Source organism: Lichenostomus cassidix, chromosome 5 (assembly GCF_008360975.1).
Source record: "Lichenostomus cassidix isolate B80296 chromosome 5, HeHo_3.0, whole genome shotgun sequence".
NCBI classification, from domain to species: domain Eukaryota; kingdom Metazoa; phylum Chordata; class Aves; order Passeriformes; family Meliphagidae; genus Lichenostomus; species Lichenostomus cassidix.
Window position 1 is genome coordinate 53,307,852 of NC_139486.1, and position 15,687 is coordinate 53,323,538.

Consider the following 15,687-nt stretch of genomic DNA (forward strand, 5'->3'; position numbering starts at 1 on the left):
CCACACGGCATTAATGGGGCACTCCGCACAAAGACCAGCCCAGGCAGCCCCACAGCCAGCAGCGGTGCGGATGGATGCCCCGGGGGGTGTGCAGTGCCACACTGCCCCAGCCACCCTGCCATCAGCGCTGTCTGCAGCCCCCACCCTGCAGGGCCACTTGGGAATCACTGCAAGGCAACCGGCTACGCTGGGTAACTCATGGTGACTCCAGCTTGGCAACGGGGAGGGAAAACTCCCAGCCCTGGAAGCTCCTTTCCCACATTTTGTGGGCTGTTTTCACTGGAGCCTGCCCGGGTTCTGAGCTCTCCCATATGTGCAGCAAGAGGCATCTCCTCTTCCTCTCAGCCAGATGCTGCATCTGTGCAGCAACTCCTGCTACCGTGCCACACAGCCTGCAACGCACAGGGCTCCTCAGGACACTTGACAGACATGCCTTCTTCAAATAACCAGTGGCAGTGCACTCAAGATGGAATTAGGCATCGATTCTGCAAGTTCAGACTCGCAGAAACAAATCCAGAACTACTACTATTTGGAAACCACCTGATTTGAATTAAAGCATCACCTTGAATTAAAGCATCACCGGTGTCCAGTGCAAGTGGAATAGAGAAAGGGGGAAAATAAAAGGGGAGGTAGAATTTGGACAAATCACTAAAGGGGACTGATGGAGGCAAAGTGGTACTGGCACTGGTAGCCATTAAATTCCTTTTTTTTTTTTTTTTGTAAAGTCAAGGGGACAGACTGAAAAAAAGGGTTCTTCAGGTACATTTGTTACTGAATAATCAAATAAACAATTGGGCTGCTATGTTCTTGGACATGAATAATGGTGTCTTCCACGCCAAGAAGCAAAGGAATTTAACGAGAAGGTGAGATGTATAAAATAGAAGGCATTTCACAATCTTTTTTTGTCCTCTGCATTATGGTTCACTGCCCTCATCAATTGTACTTGTGCAGCAGGTCTCTGAGGCTGACAAAGTGTGGCACATGTGAAGGGATGCTATGAGCAGCCAAGCACAGAAACTTCTCTGGTTCCCACCTGCCAAAGTCCGTGTGAGCTAGGGAACACCACATATCCTGCTGGTGTTAATGTAATTCTGCATACAATCCTAAAAAAAAAACAACAACTTCAAGAAAACAGCGATCATTTCACTGCTATTCTTTTACTGACCAAATGTTGGGGGATTTTCTGTTGTTATGGTAATAAGTATTTTTCAGTATACTTTAAAATAAACAATAAAAGGTGACACTTTGTCACTATGTACCTACTATGTTTTGCAAGTTTCCCAATCTGTCCTCTTCCCTTCCTGCCCCTCCACCCCAAAACATATATAAATTCTTAGCTTTCATTTACACTTTAATAGTATTGAAATGTTTATGCTGAAAACACTTAATGAGAATATTCTGCCATGCAATGCAAAACAAAATCCTTGCTTTCATTTCAGTTTTTAAGATTTGCAAGTAATTTTTTCACTACTTTTTACTCTGAAAATGTTCATTTCAATAGCATTAATTGGTTTTAACATCGGTTTAAATCTTGTTGACTTTGCTGTTTCCCCTGTGCCCATTGTCACCTCCCTTCAAGCTGGATTCCATGGATTTCAATAGAGTTCTGCACAGTTCTGTTCTTGCAGATTTACTCATGAGGTCCAAGCTCTTGCAGTAGTGTGGTTATTGCTACATGTGGGAAAGTGTGGCAGGTTTCACAAGTACCTGCCACAGTTATGTTCACCTTTATTCAACACATATGTGCTCAAAACTTACTTTCAGGTGGTTTGTTTGAGATTTTCCACAACACACTCCAGTGAGTAAATTGTGCTTAATGCTTATAGGTATGAGATGGAGAAATCTACCTTGAACAAACCTCATCCCAGATAAGATGCAACGCAATAGTTCCCACATGACAGCCCCCTTTTGGCCTTACATAACCCTTGGGACGTGGTGGCACGCTGTGTTGAAAGCATTAGGAATGAGGCTGGCTTTGGCAAACTGGAGGTTCTACAGGATCATGTGTTTGGACTTGCCATCTGTAGGGCTCAGGAGTTACCAAATGGATCACTTTCTCGCAGTCATCTGAACCGTGAGTCACACAAACCGAAAGTGGAAGGCGGATGTGTGAACAAAGCAGCTGTGGGTGTTGGTGGGACTTCTCATCTCTCCAGAGCCCTTGTTTGCTGCCCTGCCCCATCCAGGGCAACACTGTTTGCACCTTTGGGAAGCCAGGGATATCAACCACCTCAGCCACCGCCTGGGGCGGAAACTGCGCTGTTAAAGGATAAAACCCCTCAGGGTGAGCCTCTGAAGTCTCCATGATTCAAACTCCCACCTCCAGCTGGAAGCCTGGCCATCTTTGTTTTGTTTCTCTCAGCAGGAGCAGAACACCCACAGGCTGAGTGCTTTCCCCGGGAAACACCAATGTCTCTGCCGAGCCCTGCTCCTGTGAGGGGTGCCTGCAGCCCCGGGCAGGCCGCTCCACGGCCAGAAGAACATGCAGGGCAAGAGTTTCCAAAGCCCAAAAGCAAACCTGAAACTGGATCTGTACACACAGCTCCGTGAGCTCGGATAGCACACCTCCTCCTCCGGCTCTGATTGCAAGCTCAGGGCTCAAGTCTGCTCTCCGCTAATTCTTTTACCTCAGCCAAATCCCAAATGTGGTCTGAACGAAGGGGCTTAATTAAATGTAATAAATAATTTTTTTTAAACCCCCAAACAAACAAAAATCTTACTAACATACATCTTAGCGTGTACGTATTAAATTACCCTTCTGTAAACGCGCCTGCAGCTCGCACGGCAGGCCCTGGCACTGGCTCTCCGTGAGGGCTGCAGCTCGGCAGCGATCGGACGCGGCGGGCCGAGCGGCCGCCATGAGGCGGCTGCGCCACTTGCGCAGGCCCCGCTGCCTTGCCCGGCGGCGCCGGCGGCCCTCAGCGTAGCGCCCTTCGTGAATACCGGTGCTGCACTGCGGCGGCGGCGCGGCGCAACCTAACCTCCTCCCCCCGCCGCCCACCCCGGCCCTGGCACCACCCCCTTCCTCGGCTGTGATTGGCAGGGCGGGCGGAGCGCTCGGCGGCGATTGGCGGGTGCCGGCGGGAGGTGGGGTAGGTTGCGTGAAGGGTGATAAAGTTAGTGGGGCTGCTAGAGAGCGCCCGAGACGCGGCGGCGACGGTCGGCGCTCTATGGAGGTGGCGGGGGGAGGTGTCGGGCCGGTGCTGCTGCTGCTGTGGTGACTCGGAGACTCGCCCTGTCCCGCGCGCTCCCCCCTTCCCCTCCCCAGCCCCGGTCCCCAGCTCCCTTCCCCTCCCCCCCCTTCTCTTGCCTTTTCCCCTGCCCTTGGTAGCCGCCGGGACCCGGGGAAGCTGACAAGGCCTTAGGGAAGGTGAGAAATGCGGGAGCGGCGGGAAAAGCGCGGGTCTGGAGCCGGGAGTGAGCGGGTAGTGCTGCAGCTGCAGCCTAAAATGGCGGCTGCCCGGCGCGGCCGCCATTTTCTTGTCGGTTGCTTGTCTGTCGGTCCCGCACAAAATGGCGGCCCGGGCCCGCGGCCGCGCTCGCTGCCGGCTTTGCGAGCCTCGCCGCTGCTGAGCGAAGGGCTGGAGGAGCTCGGCAGCCCCCGCCAGGCGCGGTGCGGAGGCTGAGCGGCAGCGTTACAGGTTAGAGCGAGGGAGACGAGCACGGGCAGTGCCGGTCCGGACGGGCGATACCTTTAGGGACAGCGGGTCGGCTGCAGCATGGCGCTTCGGCTGCGGTCTGCGGGCGCCCGCGCTGCTCACGGGTTTCCCTTGGAGTGAGCAGCCGCGGTACACATAGCGGGCTGCGGCCTGAGGAGCCGCATTGCTGGTGGGAAAACGACGAGAGGATTTTATGGTTATTTTTTAGTTATTACTGCTCGTTGCCTTCCTCTTGGGGGAGGAAGAGCGGGCTGTCGAGGCGCCGCGTCAGCCGGCAGCAGCCTCGCCCACGTTTCCTGTCGGGGCTCGGGCGGTGCGGGGCGCTACCGCCAGCTTCCCCCTCGTGTCTCCCCGGGCTCCGGCGCGGTGCAGGGGAGCGGGTCCCGCCCGGCGCCCTGGCGGAGAACAAAGAGCCGGGCGGCCGCGGGCAGCGGGCGGCGCCCGTCGGGCGGGGCGGGGGGCGGCGGCGCCGCGCGGTGCCTGCGGGGGGCGCTGTCCGCGGCCGAGCCTTTTGTTCGCCGCCGCCGCCATGTTGTCGCGGCTCCTCGTGCGGGCGGGGGGCACTCGCCGCGCTCCGCTCTCTGAGGGCTCCGGGCGCAGCCGGGGCGCTTGCGGCTTCCCTCCCCGCCCCAGGCCTTCTGTCCCCGGGATCGCCTTTCTGCTGCGGGAGCAGTGCTGTGACATTCTTTCCGCAAGCTAAAAGTTGAGGTGGTGGGTGGCCGGTACCCTTTTTCATTATTTGGTGGCTTAGTACGCCGTTTGGACGCAAAATACACACCTTTTACTACGTTAAGTGCGTGTTTTGTTGTCTGATGCCTTTCACTACAACTTGGCTGCTTTGTCGTGCCATAATAAATCATAGCTTCTAAATTACGTCAGTAAAGGACTCACTGTGCTGTACAAGGTAGTTTCGTTCTTTTCCACAAATACTCTTGCTTTCGGGTAAATTTGAGGCTCTTGCTCAGTCCATGATTCCCTTATCTCTTTGCCCTCACCCCGGTTGGAAAACATGGCTGCTATGATGAAATTGGCCTTTCTGTGTCTGTCCCAAGTATTGCATGAATAAGAGTTTTCTTACCTTTTGTGAAGTTCAGTGTTAGAGAACTGTCGTTTTTGAGCAAACGTTTGTACTTTTTTGAGTAAAGACTGCCTGATAGTAAAACAACTATAATATGAATGCTTGGTTTGTCTTTCTAGGTTTTGTTTTTCCCTACCCCGTCAATTTAATTTTATTCTTTTGAAGATTCTTTGTTGTCAAGCCGCCAAAGTGGAGAGTGCGATTGCAGAAGGGGGTGCTTCTCGTTTCAGGTACCAGTGCCTTTTGTTTGTTTGATGAGCAGTTAGCAGTGGAAAATATCTCCTTTGAGGAGAACTTAAATTAGTGTTATGTTTATACCAAAACTGAGTTCTTTGAAGGCAGTGAGTGTTTGAACTTACCCAGGATTCTGTGACTGTTTTTGACAGTGCTTCTTCAGGCGGAGGAGGTGGTAGGGGTGCACCTCAGCACTATCCCAAGACTGCCAGCAACAGGTATGTCATCTTGCTCTTAGTTTGCATGATTTCAAAGGCAGAGCATGCTTGATGGTGAATAAAGAACTGAAAATAGTGTAACTTCAAAGTTGTACGAGGAATACCTACTCGTTGCCTTCTGAGTTAAAAGCCAGTCTGTGCCCTTTAAAGTGTATATCATGGGCGGTAGGAGGTGCATGGGCTTGTTCATGTAATTAACTTTAAAAGCGTAGAGTTTCTTCGGATGCCTGGGATTGTTACTGTTGAGTACTTGACTGTGCAACAGATGTTGCAGTGTTGGTAGGAGCAATTGTGTGCTCTGGACAAAGCGAGTAATAGAATTGGTCTGATTAAGGCAGCGCTGAAAGGTTAAAAGGTCAGTTCTTTAAATCACTTGTTTCTGTTTTAACAACCATATTCAAAATTTTGCAGCGAGTTCCTGGGGAAAACCCCAGGGCAAAACGCTCAGAAATGGATTCCTTCACGAAGCACTAGACGAGATGACGACTCCGCAAACGACAAAGAACGACATGATGCAATCTTCAGGAAAGTAAGAGGGTAAGTTCTTCACAAAATTGCTTACTTCTTTCCTTATTCTTCTTATTAGCAATGTGTGCCTAATAAAGGGGCTGGAGGAAAGGGTGAGGTGGGTCCTTTATCAAGGAGCCAATCTGATACTCCAGCAGCAGCAAACACTAAAGTAATTTTTGAAGCAGATCAGTGTTTTCAATGGTATTTCACCTTCTGAAGATCTCAAAAAATAGTTAAATAGAAAATTGCGCTTTTCAATTTTTAATAGACTTGAAAAATAAAGATATATTGATTCTAAAGTGACTTGCAGCATGCTTACAATATCTGTATTCTGTGTTTTTGGATTTTGTTCCTCTTTAGCATACTAAATAAGCTTACTCCTGAAAAGTTTGACAAGCTATGCCTTGAGCTCCTCAATGTGGGTGTAGAATCTAAGCTCATCCTAAAAGGGGTCATACTGCTGGTAAGCTGGCTGCATTTCTTTTAACTAGTTTCCTTGCATGCTAAAAGTCAGGGGGTTGGATTGGTTTGATGGAATACAGAAGCAGCATGGCCAACACTTTTGTGTATTTGGATTATCAAATACCACCTCCCCTCATTTCCTGTGGGGAAAAAGGATACTGGAGAGGAAGTAGGTTTAATGCTGTAACTTTCTCATTTGGATGTCTCCACAATCACTAAATGTGGTTGGGACTCTTAATTTTTGGGGTTTTTTTTAATCCTAAGATGCGAGTTACCAGTCTTATTTCCTTGGTCTCCTCCTCTTACTGCTTTCCTGAGGAGCAAGCCCCTTGATTTCGGAAAGGTTACCACTGGTGACCTCGTGGGACACTGATGTAACTGTTACAACACTTTTTTTAATCTGAGATCAGATTGGTGATACTAACTTAAGTGTTGTGATGATACACTTGGGCTTTGTTGGCCAAGGATTATAGAGGCTCTTCACTAGCATGCAATAGCTTTTGTCCTTTGCTTCAGCATTAAGACTGGTGTTGGACTATACTGTTTCTGTATTTGATACAGCAGAAAATAGGATGTTCTAGATAAGAGTGGTAATAATTCATTCTGTGTCTTGCAACTCAGTTTCCTAATAACATTTGTATCCTGCTGCTTTACTCAAACTGTATCTGTAGATCGTAGACAAAGCCCTTGAAGAGCCCAAGTATAGCTCGCTGTACGCTCAACTATGTCTGCGACTGGCAGAAGATGCACCCAACTTTGATGGCCCATCAGCAGAGAGTCATCCAGGACAGAAGCAAAGCACAGTGAGTGTATCTCTCAATCTGAAATGGGAAATTTTGTTTGCATGCATAGCTGCCCTGCTTAGCTTAATTGTTTTGTTTGTTCTCTTTCCTTAGACATTCAGACGCCTCCTAATATCTAAACTTCAAGATGAATTTGAAAACCGAACCAGAAATGTTGATAGTAAGTTTTAAAACGACTTTTATACAGAATCTATTTGTCATCTTTTCTCACAGCTGCGTAAAACAGACTTCTTTGTTTTCCAGTCTATGATAAGCATGATGGTCCCCTCCTCCCTGAGGAGGAGGAACAGAGAGCCATTGCCAAGATCAAGATGCTGGGGAACATCAAATTCATTGGAGAACTTGGCAAGCTTGATCTTATTCATGAATCTATCCTTCATAAGTGCATCAAAACAGTGAGTATTCAGATTAGGTGGGGGCTACGAGCAAAACAGAACTTAAAAACTAAAACAGAAAAATGTGCAAATGTTTATGCTGCTTTGGGAGTCTTGGTGCATAAAATGCCACAGAAATGTTTCCTGACTATTACCTACCCCCCACTGTTATTTTTTGGCATTAAGAAGCAAAATTAGCTTTGTTCAAAGCCATAGGAATTGTCTCTAAGGGAAGATACCGTTTGGCCTAGACACAAGTTGTACCATACATGCTTCAAAGTACACACACTTAGCAATTGGGCAATTCTTAAAATTCAATTTGTAAATCCTTTTGCCTTCAGAACAAAGCAATGGTTTTGCGTGTGTCAGTGCACCAAGTTTGTTGCTTATTATGAATTGTTTATGTTTCAAATCCCAAATTTCCCCTTTAATATTTCAGCTTTTGGAAAAGAAGAAGAGAGTTCAACTCAAAGATATGGGGGAGGATTTGGAGTGCCTCTGTCAGATAATGAGGACAGTGGGACCTAGATTAGATCATGCGAAAGCCAAGGTATGTGCTTGTCCAGTGCAGTCATTAACCTAATTATGTGACTGAGACTTTGATTGCCTGAACCTTCAGTATTCAAAAGTGTGAAACACATTTGATTTTTCAGGGAAAAAAGTGCTAACTATGGCTCCTATATAAATTCTCTTGATAGTTAAAGGAGCCAGTCTTTGAAACAGTGTAACACTTTTCCCTCATCATAGTTAGTGTTGTCAGGAAATCATAAAAGCCAGACTGCTGTTTTTCTATAAGCTGCTTGAAAAGATAGGCTGAGTAACTATCCTTAGCACATCTAAATGATACGAGAGATGAGAGTTTTGAATGTAAGCTTAAAATGAATGAGAGTTTTGGCTGTGTTGCTGGTCTCTGACTCAGGGTGTCTTGATGTATTAGGCCCTTAAACTCTGTCATCAAGGAGATAAAGATGGCAGGATAGGGCAGCTTGTTATATCATTTCATCTTGGATGTCTTCTGTGAAAACACTCAAGGCACTCATAGTTACCCCAACTTGTACCTCCTGTTTCTGCAGTCCTTAATGGATCAGTACTTTGCCCGTATGCGCTCCTTGATGTCAAGTAAGGAATTGCCAGCAAGGATTCGTTTCCTGCTGCAGGTAAGATGATAAACTGGCTTCCTGTTGCTTTTTTCTTGCAAAATTGTCTTGAATCCTTTCCTAATAGCCTGTTCTGTTCCAAGGATACTGTGGAGTTGAGAGAACACAACTGGGTTCCTCGCAAAGCTTTTCTTGACAATGGACCAAAGACTATCAATCAAATCCGTCAAGATGCAGTAAAAGTAAGTGTTGTGTGGAAGGTCCCAAGCCTGGCTTTATACTGTGTACTTCAGAGTAGTTCTCATACGGTGTGACACTTGGGTTTAGAGTTAAAATTAAAAGGTCTTCTATAGCTGGGGGCTAAAAACTTAGTTTTCTCAGAACTGTTACTTGAAACTGACCAAAATGACAATTCCTGTTTTAAAGGATCTGGGAGTTTTTATTCCTGCTCCTATGTCTCAAGGGATGAGAAGCGACTTCTTTCTGGAGGGACCCTTTATGCCACCCAGGATGAAACTTGACAGGGACCCACTCGGAGGGCTTGCTGATATGTTTGGACAAATGCCAGGTATGCTGACACTGCAGGAGTGATGGGAGTGTGGCTCTGCTGTACTGAACAAGAACTAAAACCTTATCTGTGTCCTTGCTAATGCAGGTAGCGGAATTGGTACTGGTCCAGGGGTTATTCAGGATAGATTTTCACCCACCATGGGACGCCATCGTTCAAACCAACTCTTCAATGGCCATGGGGGTCACCTCATGCCTTCTGCTCAATCCCAGTTTGGAGACCTAGGCAAATCTTTTCTGAAAAGTCAGGTAAGGAAGATGTTAACATGGTGACTTCGGCTTGTTTAGAAGCTCTTCCTGAGATGCGTATGTTATGGATTGTAGTCTGCTTATGTCGAAAGACCTATTCGGATTTGATTCTGATAACTGATGCTCAGCTGATACAAAAATTCTAAACTACTTTTTAAATTGTGCAAAAGATTCAAGAAGTACACTTTTTGGTTTTGGTTTTTTTTTTAATTGCAAGAAAAGGTGCATGTGGCTTTGGTGGGTCAGAATGGTGTGTTTTATTTAAAAGATAGCCCTGTTTTTAGGGATAGATGCTACCCTCCCACCACCCCGGCTCCTTCTTTCTCCCTTTCTGGCAAATAGAATCTTTGTTCCTCTGGTCCCTCTGGTACTACTTACCATATGATGTACGCCACTCCATCATCTGCACTTCTTTCTCTATATCTCCCTTTCTGAAATAGGGGCAAAGCCAACTCTACCATACCCAGAATCAGGGACTCTTATCCCAGCAACAAGGACAGTCGAAGGATATGCCACCTCGGTTTTCTAAGAAAGGACAGCTTAATGCAGATGAGGTACATGACATGCCTACATTACTTACAGCCTATTCTAAATATTGCCCAATGATTATAGCAAGACGCGTTATTATGAGGACTAATGCTGGAACTCTTTCTCCTCCTCCTCCATCTTCTCCTTCTTTGTCCCTTCCTCTTTCACCTTTTACCCCCCTCACTTTCCTTAGGGTATCCAGCGTCCTATGAGCAAGACTGAGATATGAGGGCAATTTTTTGGGGTGTCCCTTCCTTCCCACACACTTCCAAGAACACTACTCTGACATCAGTTCCCATGCATCCTATTGATAAATATACATTTAATAAAACATCAGAAAATCCTGAACTTTAGAAACCCTGAAGTGCTGGACCAGGTTAATTTTTTTTTTCTTTTGTTTAGAACTGGCTAATAGGCAAAATTTCAAATGCAGAGCAAGCTGCATTGTGATTTTGAGTGTTAACCAGACTTGTATCCCAATTTCTGAGCAATTTGACAAGAGTTATCTTGGCTGTAAAATACATCAGCAAACATGCTGGTTATCTTCTTGGGTCTCTAACATACTGCATCTAAAAGGATCATTTCCAGGGCTTTGTACCAATTGAACTAAATGCCAGTAACTTGCTTTTGGGAGAATTTCAGAACACATGTGGCTTAATCTGTGTTTGAGTATTAATGTTGTAGAAATGAAGTCATGCTTCAGTGAGATCAGTTGGAGTGGGTCCATGTCTGTGTATTGTTGGTCATAATACTTGAAACAGTTTGAGTTTTTTCTGACTTACTGTTTACAGATTAGCCTGAGACCTGCTCAGTCTTTTCTAATGAATAAAAACCAAGTGCCAAAGCTTCAGCCCCAGATAACTATGATTCCTCCCAGTGCTCAACCACCACGCACTCAGACACCGCCTTTGGGACAGGTAAATACAAAAAATTCCTGTATGTTGGACCTGTTTGTGCTTGGAAAACTTAATTTTTAATATGGGAAGGGAGAGACAAGTCTTTGCACAGAGCAGGACTTGGGAAAAGAACGTATGAAAACAAATTTGAGTTCAATCTGGTTTTGTATGTGTTTAGTATTGTTAAACTTGATACAAGCATAGGTAGATGTGCTGCAAAGAAACAAATTCTGGTCTCTTTTTCAGCCGCCTCAACTTGGTCTTAAAACAAATCCACCACTTATACAAGAGAAGCCTGCAAAGACCACCAAGAAACCACCTCCTTCCAAGGAAGAGCTGCTTAAACAAACTGTAAGTTAGTATGTGGTAGTGAGTTTTAAATCAAAGCCTTGGATGTGCTCTTCAAAAAGTGTACTTGACTCTTTTTTCCTCTCTAGGAGGCTGTTGTGACTGAGTATCTGAACAATGGAAATGCTAATGATGCTGTCAATACTGTGAGAGAAATGAGAGCTCCAAAACACTTCATTCCTGAGATGCTGAGCAAAGTAATCCTTCAATCCCTTGATCGATCAGATGAGGACAAAGAGAAAGCAAGTACTTTGATCAGCTTGCTCAAGCAGGAGGGAATAGCCACCAGTGACAACTTCATGCAGGTATTGTGGTCTGATAATCTTAAGAGTCCTTGTTTCTTGTCTATTCTCGGGGTGTAGCTACTGTAAAGGCAGTCTGCAAATATGTTTTAAGTCCTGTTGATCTGAGGAGGTAAAAATAGTATATGAGCCTGTGAGGGCATAAGAAGCAATGAAAGGACGAAATGTATTTGGGCAATTAGAAACTAGGAACCTCTGCAAGTAATCACAGAAAAAACCTTCCGGCTTCTATGTACTATGAGTATTATTTGCACAAGAACAAAATTACTTGAGAACTTCAGCCTGTGTGTGTACTGTTTCATAGGCATTCCTGAATGTATTGGACCAGTGCCCCAAACTGGAGGCGGACATCCCATTGGTGAAATCCTACTTAGCACAGTTTGCAGCCCGTGCCATTATTTCAGACCTGGTGAGCATTTCCGAACTGGCTCAACCACTGGAAAGTGGCACCCATTTCCCTCTCTTCCTGCTCTGTCTTCAGCAGTTAGCTAAGTTACAAGACCGTGAATGGCTAACGGAATTGTTCCAACAAAGCAAAGTGAATATGCAGAAAATGTTACCAGGTAAGAGTTGCCACAGAGCTCTTCTGTCACCTGATGCTAGAGTAAGCGAGATGTTGCTCTAGTTTATGCCAGAGTAAAATAACATACAGAGTTACCTTGGTGGAATCAGCTTGTCATTATTGTTAGGAATGGTGTTTAAGGGATGGCTGGGACCATGAACTATCATTTACTGTTCATGAGGAGCACAGGCACTTACATGTGTCTTTATTTCTTTGTCAGAAATTGACCAGAACAAGGACCGCATGCTGGAGATCTTGGAAGGGAAGGGGCTTAGCTTCTTGTTCCCACTTCTGAAACTGGAGAAGGAACTGCTAAAGCAAATAAAATCGGATCCATCCCCTCAAGCCATCTATAAGTGGATTAAAGATAACATTTCACCCAAGCTTCATGTAGATAAGGGATTTGTGAATATTTTGATGACCAGGTAAGATGGTTTTGATGTATTTTAGGTACTTGTTTGGTTAAGCTACCAGTAAGATACTAACTCTGTAAAGACTGACATGTAGCTCTGTAGAAGTCCAAGATGCAGTGCAGAGGGATACAGATTTTGAGTGAATCTGCTCTAGTAAAATCCCATTGTATTTGAAAAGCAAGTCAGGCTTGCATCAGTGTGTAGTGTTTTCTTCGTGAGGAAGTCTAGATCCATGTTTTGCCTGTTACAGCTCTACATTTTAGAACACCACAAGGATTTTTGTGGTGCACTGTCAACCACAATACAAATCCCTCTGCATGCTCCTGACTGCAGGTGCAAACTGTAGTGATAGCTAGCTGGCCTTGAAATGTAAACTGCTTGATCTCTTAGTTCACAGAACTTAGCCTTGCTTCTTTTTGTTCAGTTTCTTGCAGTATATTTCTAGTGAAGTAAACCCACCCAGTGACGAATCGGATTCTTCATCTGCTCCATCTAAAGAGCAGCTCGAGCAGGAGAAACAGCTGCTGCTTTCCTTCAAGCCGGTGATGCAGAAGTTCCTCCATGACCATGTTGATCTGCAAGTGAGTGCTTTGTATGCACTCCAGGTGCACTGCTACAACAATAATTTTCCAAAAGGTAAGTGCATCAAGGTCTTAGCTGAATTGGCTTGCTCACTACATTTTGTGGAGTTTAAGTTGTTGGGAAGGTTATAAAGCTAACAAAGCTTAAATTTACTTTGGTAGGCATGTTACTGCGCTTCTTTGTTCATTTCTATGACATGGAGATCATTGAAGAAGAAGCCTTCTTGGCATGGAAAGAAGATATTACTCAAGAGTTTCCAGGGAAAGGCAAAGCTTTATTCCAGGTAAGTTTGCTAACACTGGCATAGAGACTTGTTTTTTGTTATTTCTCTTGCACTGGAGTGGTTGAGAAGACTGCCAAAGTGTCTTAGACCTCTAGATATCTAGAAACTTTAAGGAGTATTTCAGTTGGAAGGAGTTAAATGCAAGATGAACTATATCTCTCTCATTTACCAGAGGCTTATGTGTAGTGCAAGCATGGCTGAAAGGTTTTTCAAAATCAGTTGGGGGGGGGAAATGAGTGTTCTGCAGAAGCACCTAATGGGGAAACAATTCCTGCTCCCTTAAACCAGTTTTGTGTAACTGCAGGTAAACCAGTGGTTAACCTGGCTGGAAACTGCTGAAGAAGAAGAATCTGAAGAAGAAGCTGACTAAAGAACCAGCCAAAGCCTTAAATTGTGCAAACATACTGTTGCTATGATGTAACTGCATTTGACCTAACCACTGCGAAAATTCATTCCGCTGTAATGTTTCACAATATTTAAAGCAGAAGTATGTCAGTAGGATATTCTCTGCAAAAGGTTTTTGTAGTATGTCTTAATAGTCTACAATAAAAATATTTTAGAGTATCTTTAATGTTTAGATAACAGTGTATTAGCAGCATGCAATAATTACATCATAAGTTCTCGAGCAGAAGCAGTCTGTTGCAAGGGTCTTCTTTGCTGCCAGTTATCATAGGCTGTTTTTAAGTTAGAAAACTGAATAGCAACACTGAATACTGTAGAAATGCACTTTGCTCAGTGTAATACTTGAGTTGTTGCAATATTTGATTATCCATTTGGTTGTTACAGAGAATCCTTAACTGTAATCGATGGTTGTTGCCGTAATAGTATATTTGCCTGTATTTCTACCTCTAGTAATGGGCTTTATGTGCTAGGTTTTAATATCCTTGAGCCTGGGCAAGTGCACAAGTCTTTTTTAAAAGGAGCAGTTTACTTGCACAAAAACTGATCGGCTGAAGAGATGGTTTAATGCCCTTTGGAAGAGGTTTTTGTGGGTGTGAAACATGACATGGTGAGAAATTTGAATTGGTCCCTCTTATAGTACTGAAATTAAGTCTACTTAATTTATCAAGACATGTTCATGCCCTGATTTTATATACTTGTATCTATCAATAAACATTGTGATACTTGACTTGTTTCTGAATGTCTCCCAGTAGAAAAGCTTTGCCTGATGACTTGTTCACTTAAGAAAGGAAACATCAGTGGGAGTTGCCTTAGGTTGCAACCATCTTGAAATTATTTTTACACTCATTGTCTGAATATGCTGATGAATCCTGAATAAGGTCACAGACAAGATTAAACACTACAGATATGTTGTGACAGGAGGAAAATGATGAAATTCTGCTGAAGGAATGGTAGGGGTTTGCCTTGTGGTCCAATGTATGCTTTATCAGTGAGTATGTGCTTTTGACTTGGTAATTAATGCTTTGAGCTTCCCCCAGGCCACATGCATGTTTTTGAATCAAGTGGCACTGTATTAGCTGCCTGTTTATCAAATCAAATTGGCAAAGAAAAAAATCCCTACAAAAGAGTTTAATGATGTTGCATTGTACAGGCTTGAAATGTCATCTATTAAATACTCAAAATACCTTACTTCCTAGAACCTTGTCCCCAGTGAGTTTTTTGTTCTTGTTGATACTCTTAAGACCTAACCTGTAGAAAGGTGATGTATTTGCAGTGGCAAAAGGGTAGTGTCTCCTGGACTGGAGCTTTGTTTGCCAGTGATGTGAGTGCTTTAGCCTATCAGCTGTTCAACATCACAGGAGTTGAAGTGGAGCCCAGGAAAAGGACTGGAGCTGATATCTAGGTTTCCTTTGGGGAAAGGGAGGGTTGGAGTTTGCATGGAGCATCTTGTAATGCTGCAGCTGGAAAAGCAGGTCATGGTTAGCTTTAAAGAGCTCCCTAACTGCAGTCACAAGTCCTGGCCTTCTGAGTGTGTGTGAGCTGTGGTCTGGGAGTTCTGCTAATGCCTTGGGAGCTTCTGAGCAGTGTGGAGCCCAGGAAATCCCAGGTACTGTGCTTCCACAAGCCAAATGACAAAGGGTATTTAACTTGAATTGCTGGCAGAATTCCAGGGCGCCATCTCTGCATTTCAGAGACGTGCTGTGTTCAGCAGTTCCAGGGAGAGCAGGATACTGGTGTGGAGTCAGAAAGGAATACACCAACTGTGGTTCAGTGGCTCAGGGTTGAGAACTGCCTCTGTGTGATGTAGCTGCAACTCCTGGATGACAGTGATGAGTAGTGACATCCTGAGGCTTCCCAAAACCTTTAATGGTATGTTTTTACTCTGAAATTCATGACTTTCCTCTCTGTACAGTAATTCACTGCTAGAACTGCAGGGGTGTAGAGTTCACTCCTCACTCCAGGTGCATGTGTTGTAGTCACTAAGGTTCTGCAGTGCAGTACTCATTTAACAGGATCGAGGAATACAAGTACAGTAATAGGGTTCATTTAATCCTAATTAATTCAAAATTCTGTTCAGAAATTGTGGTTTTAGTTTGAATGTAACAAGGTGCTGTGAAGTG

At 44.9% G+C, this 15,687-nt stretch overlaps 1 protein-coding gene and 1 non-coding gene across 2 annotated transcripts; both read left to right on the plus strand.

Moving 5' to 3' along the window:
* Positions 1-3,573: 3,573 nt before the first annotated feature.
* EIF4G2 (eukaryotic translation initiation factor 4 gamma 2) lies at positions 3,574-14,294 on the plus strand (the record flags this gene model as incomplete). The annotated part of the gene is made up of 22 exons (XM_085063810.1): positions 3,574-3,641; positions 4,857-4,967; positions 5,124-5,189; positions 5,601-5,726; positions 6,060-6,162; positions 6,833-6,964; positions 7,058-7,124; positions 7,208-7,359; positions 7,778-7,888; positions 8,412-8,495; positions 8,579-8,677; positions 8,862-9,003; positions 9,091-9,251; positions 9,692-9,805; positions 10,571-10,696; positions 10,922-11,026; positions 11,113-11,328; positions 11,630-11,888; positions 12,108-12,312; positions 12,725-12,936; positions 13,044-13,165; positions 13,470-14,294. Coding segments are annotated over 22 exons (2,847 nt in total), but the record flags the coding sequence as incomplete, so codon positions are not given.
* On the plus strand, positions 9,847-10,014 carry LOC146436664 (small nucleolar RNA SNORD97). The gene has a single exon (XR_014852955.1). It is a non-coding gene; the product is annotated as a small nucleolar RNA SNORD97 (small nucleolar RNA).
* Positions 14,295-15,687: the final 1,393 nt, after the last annotated feature.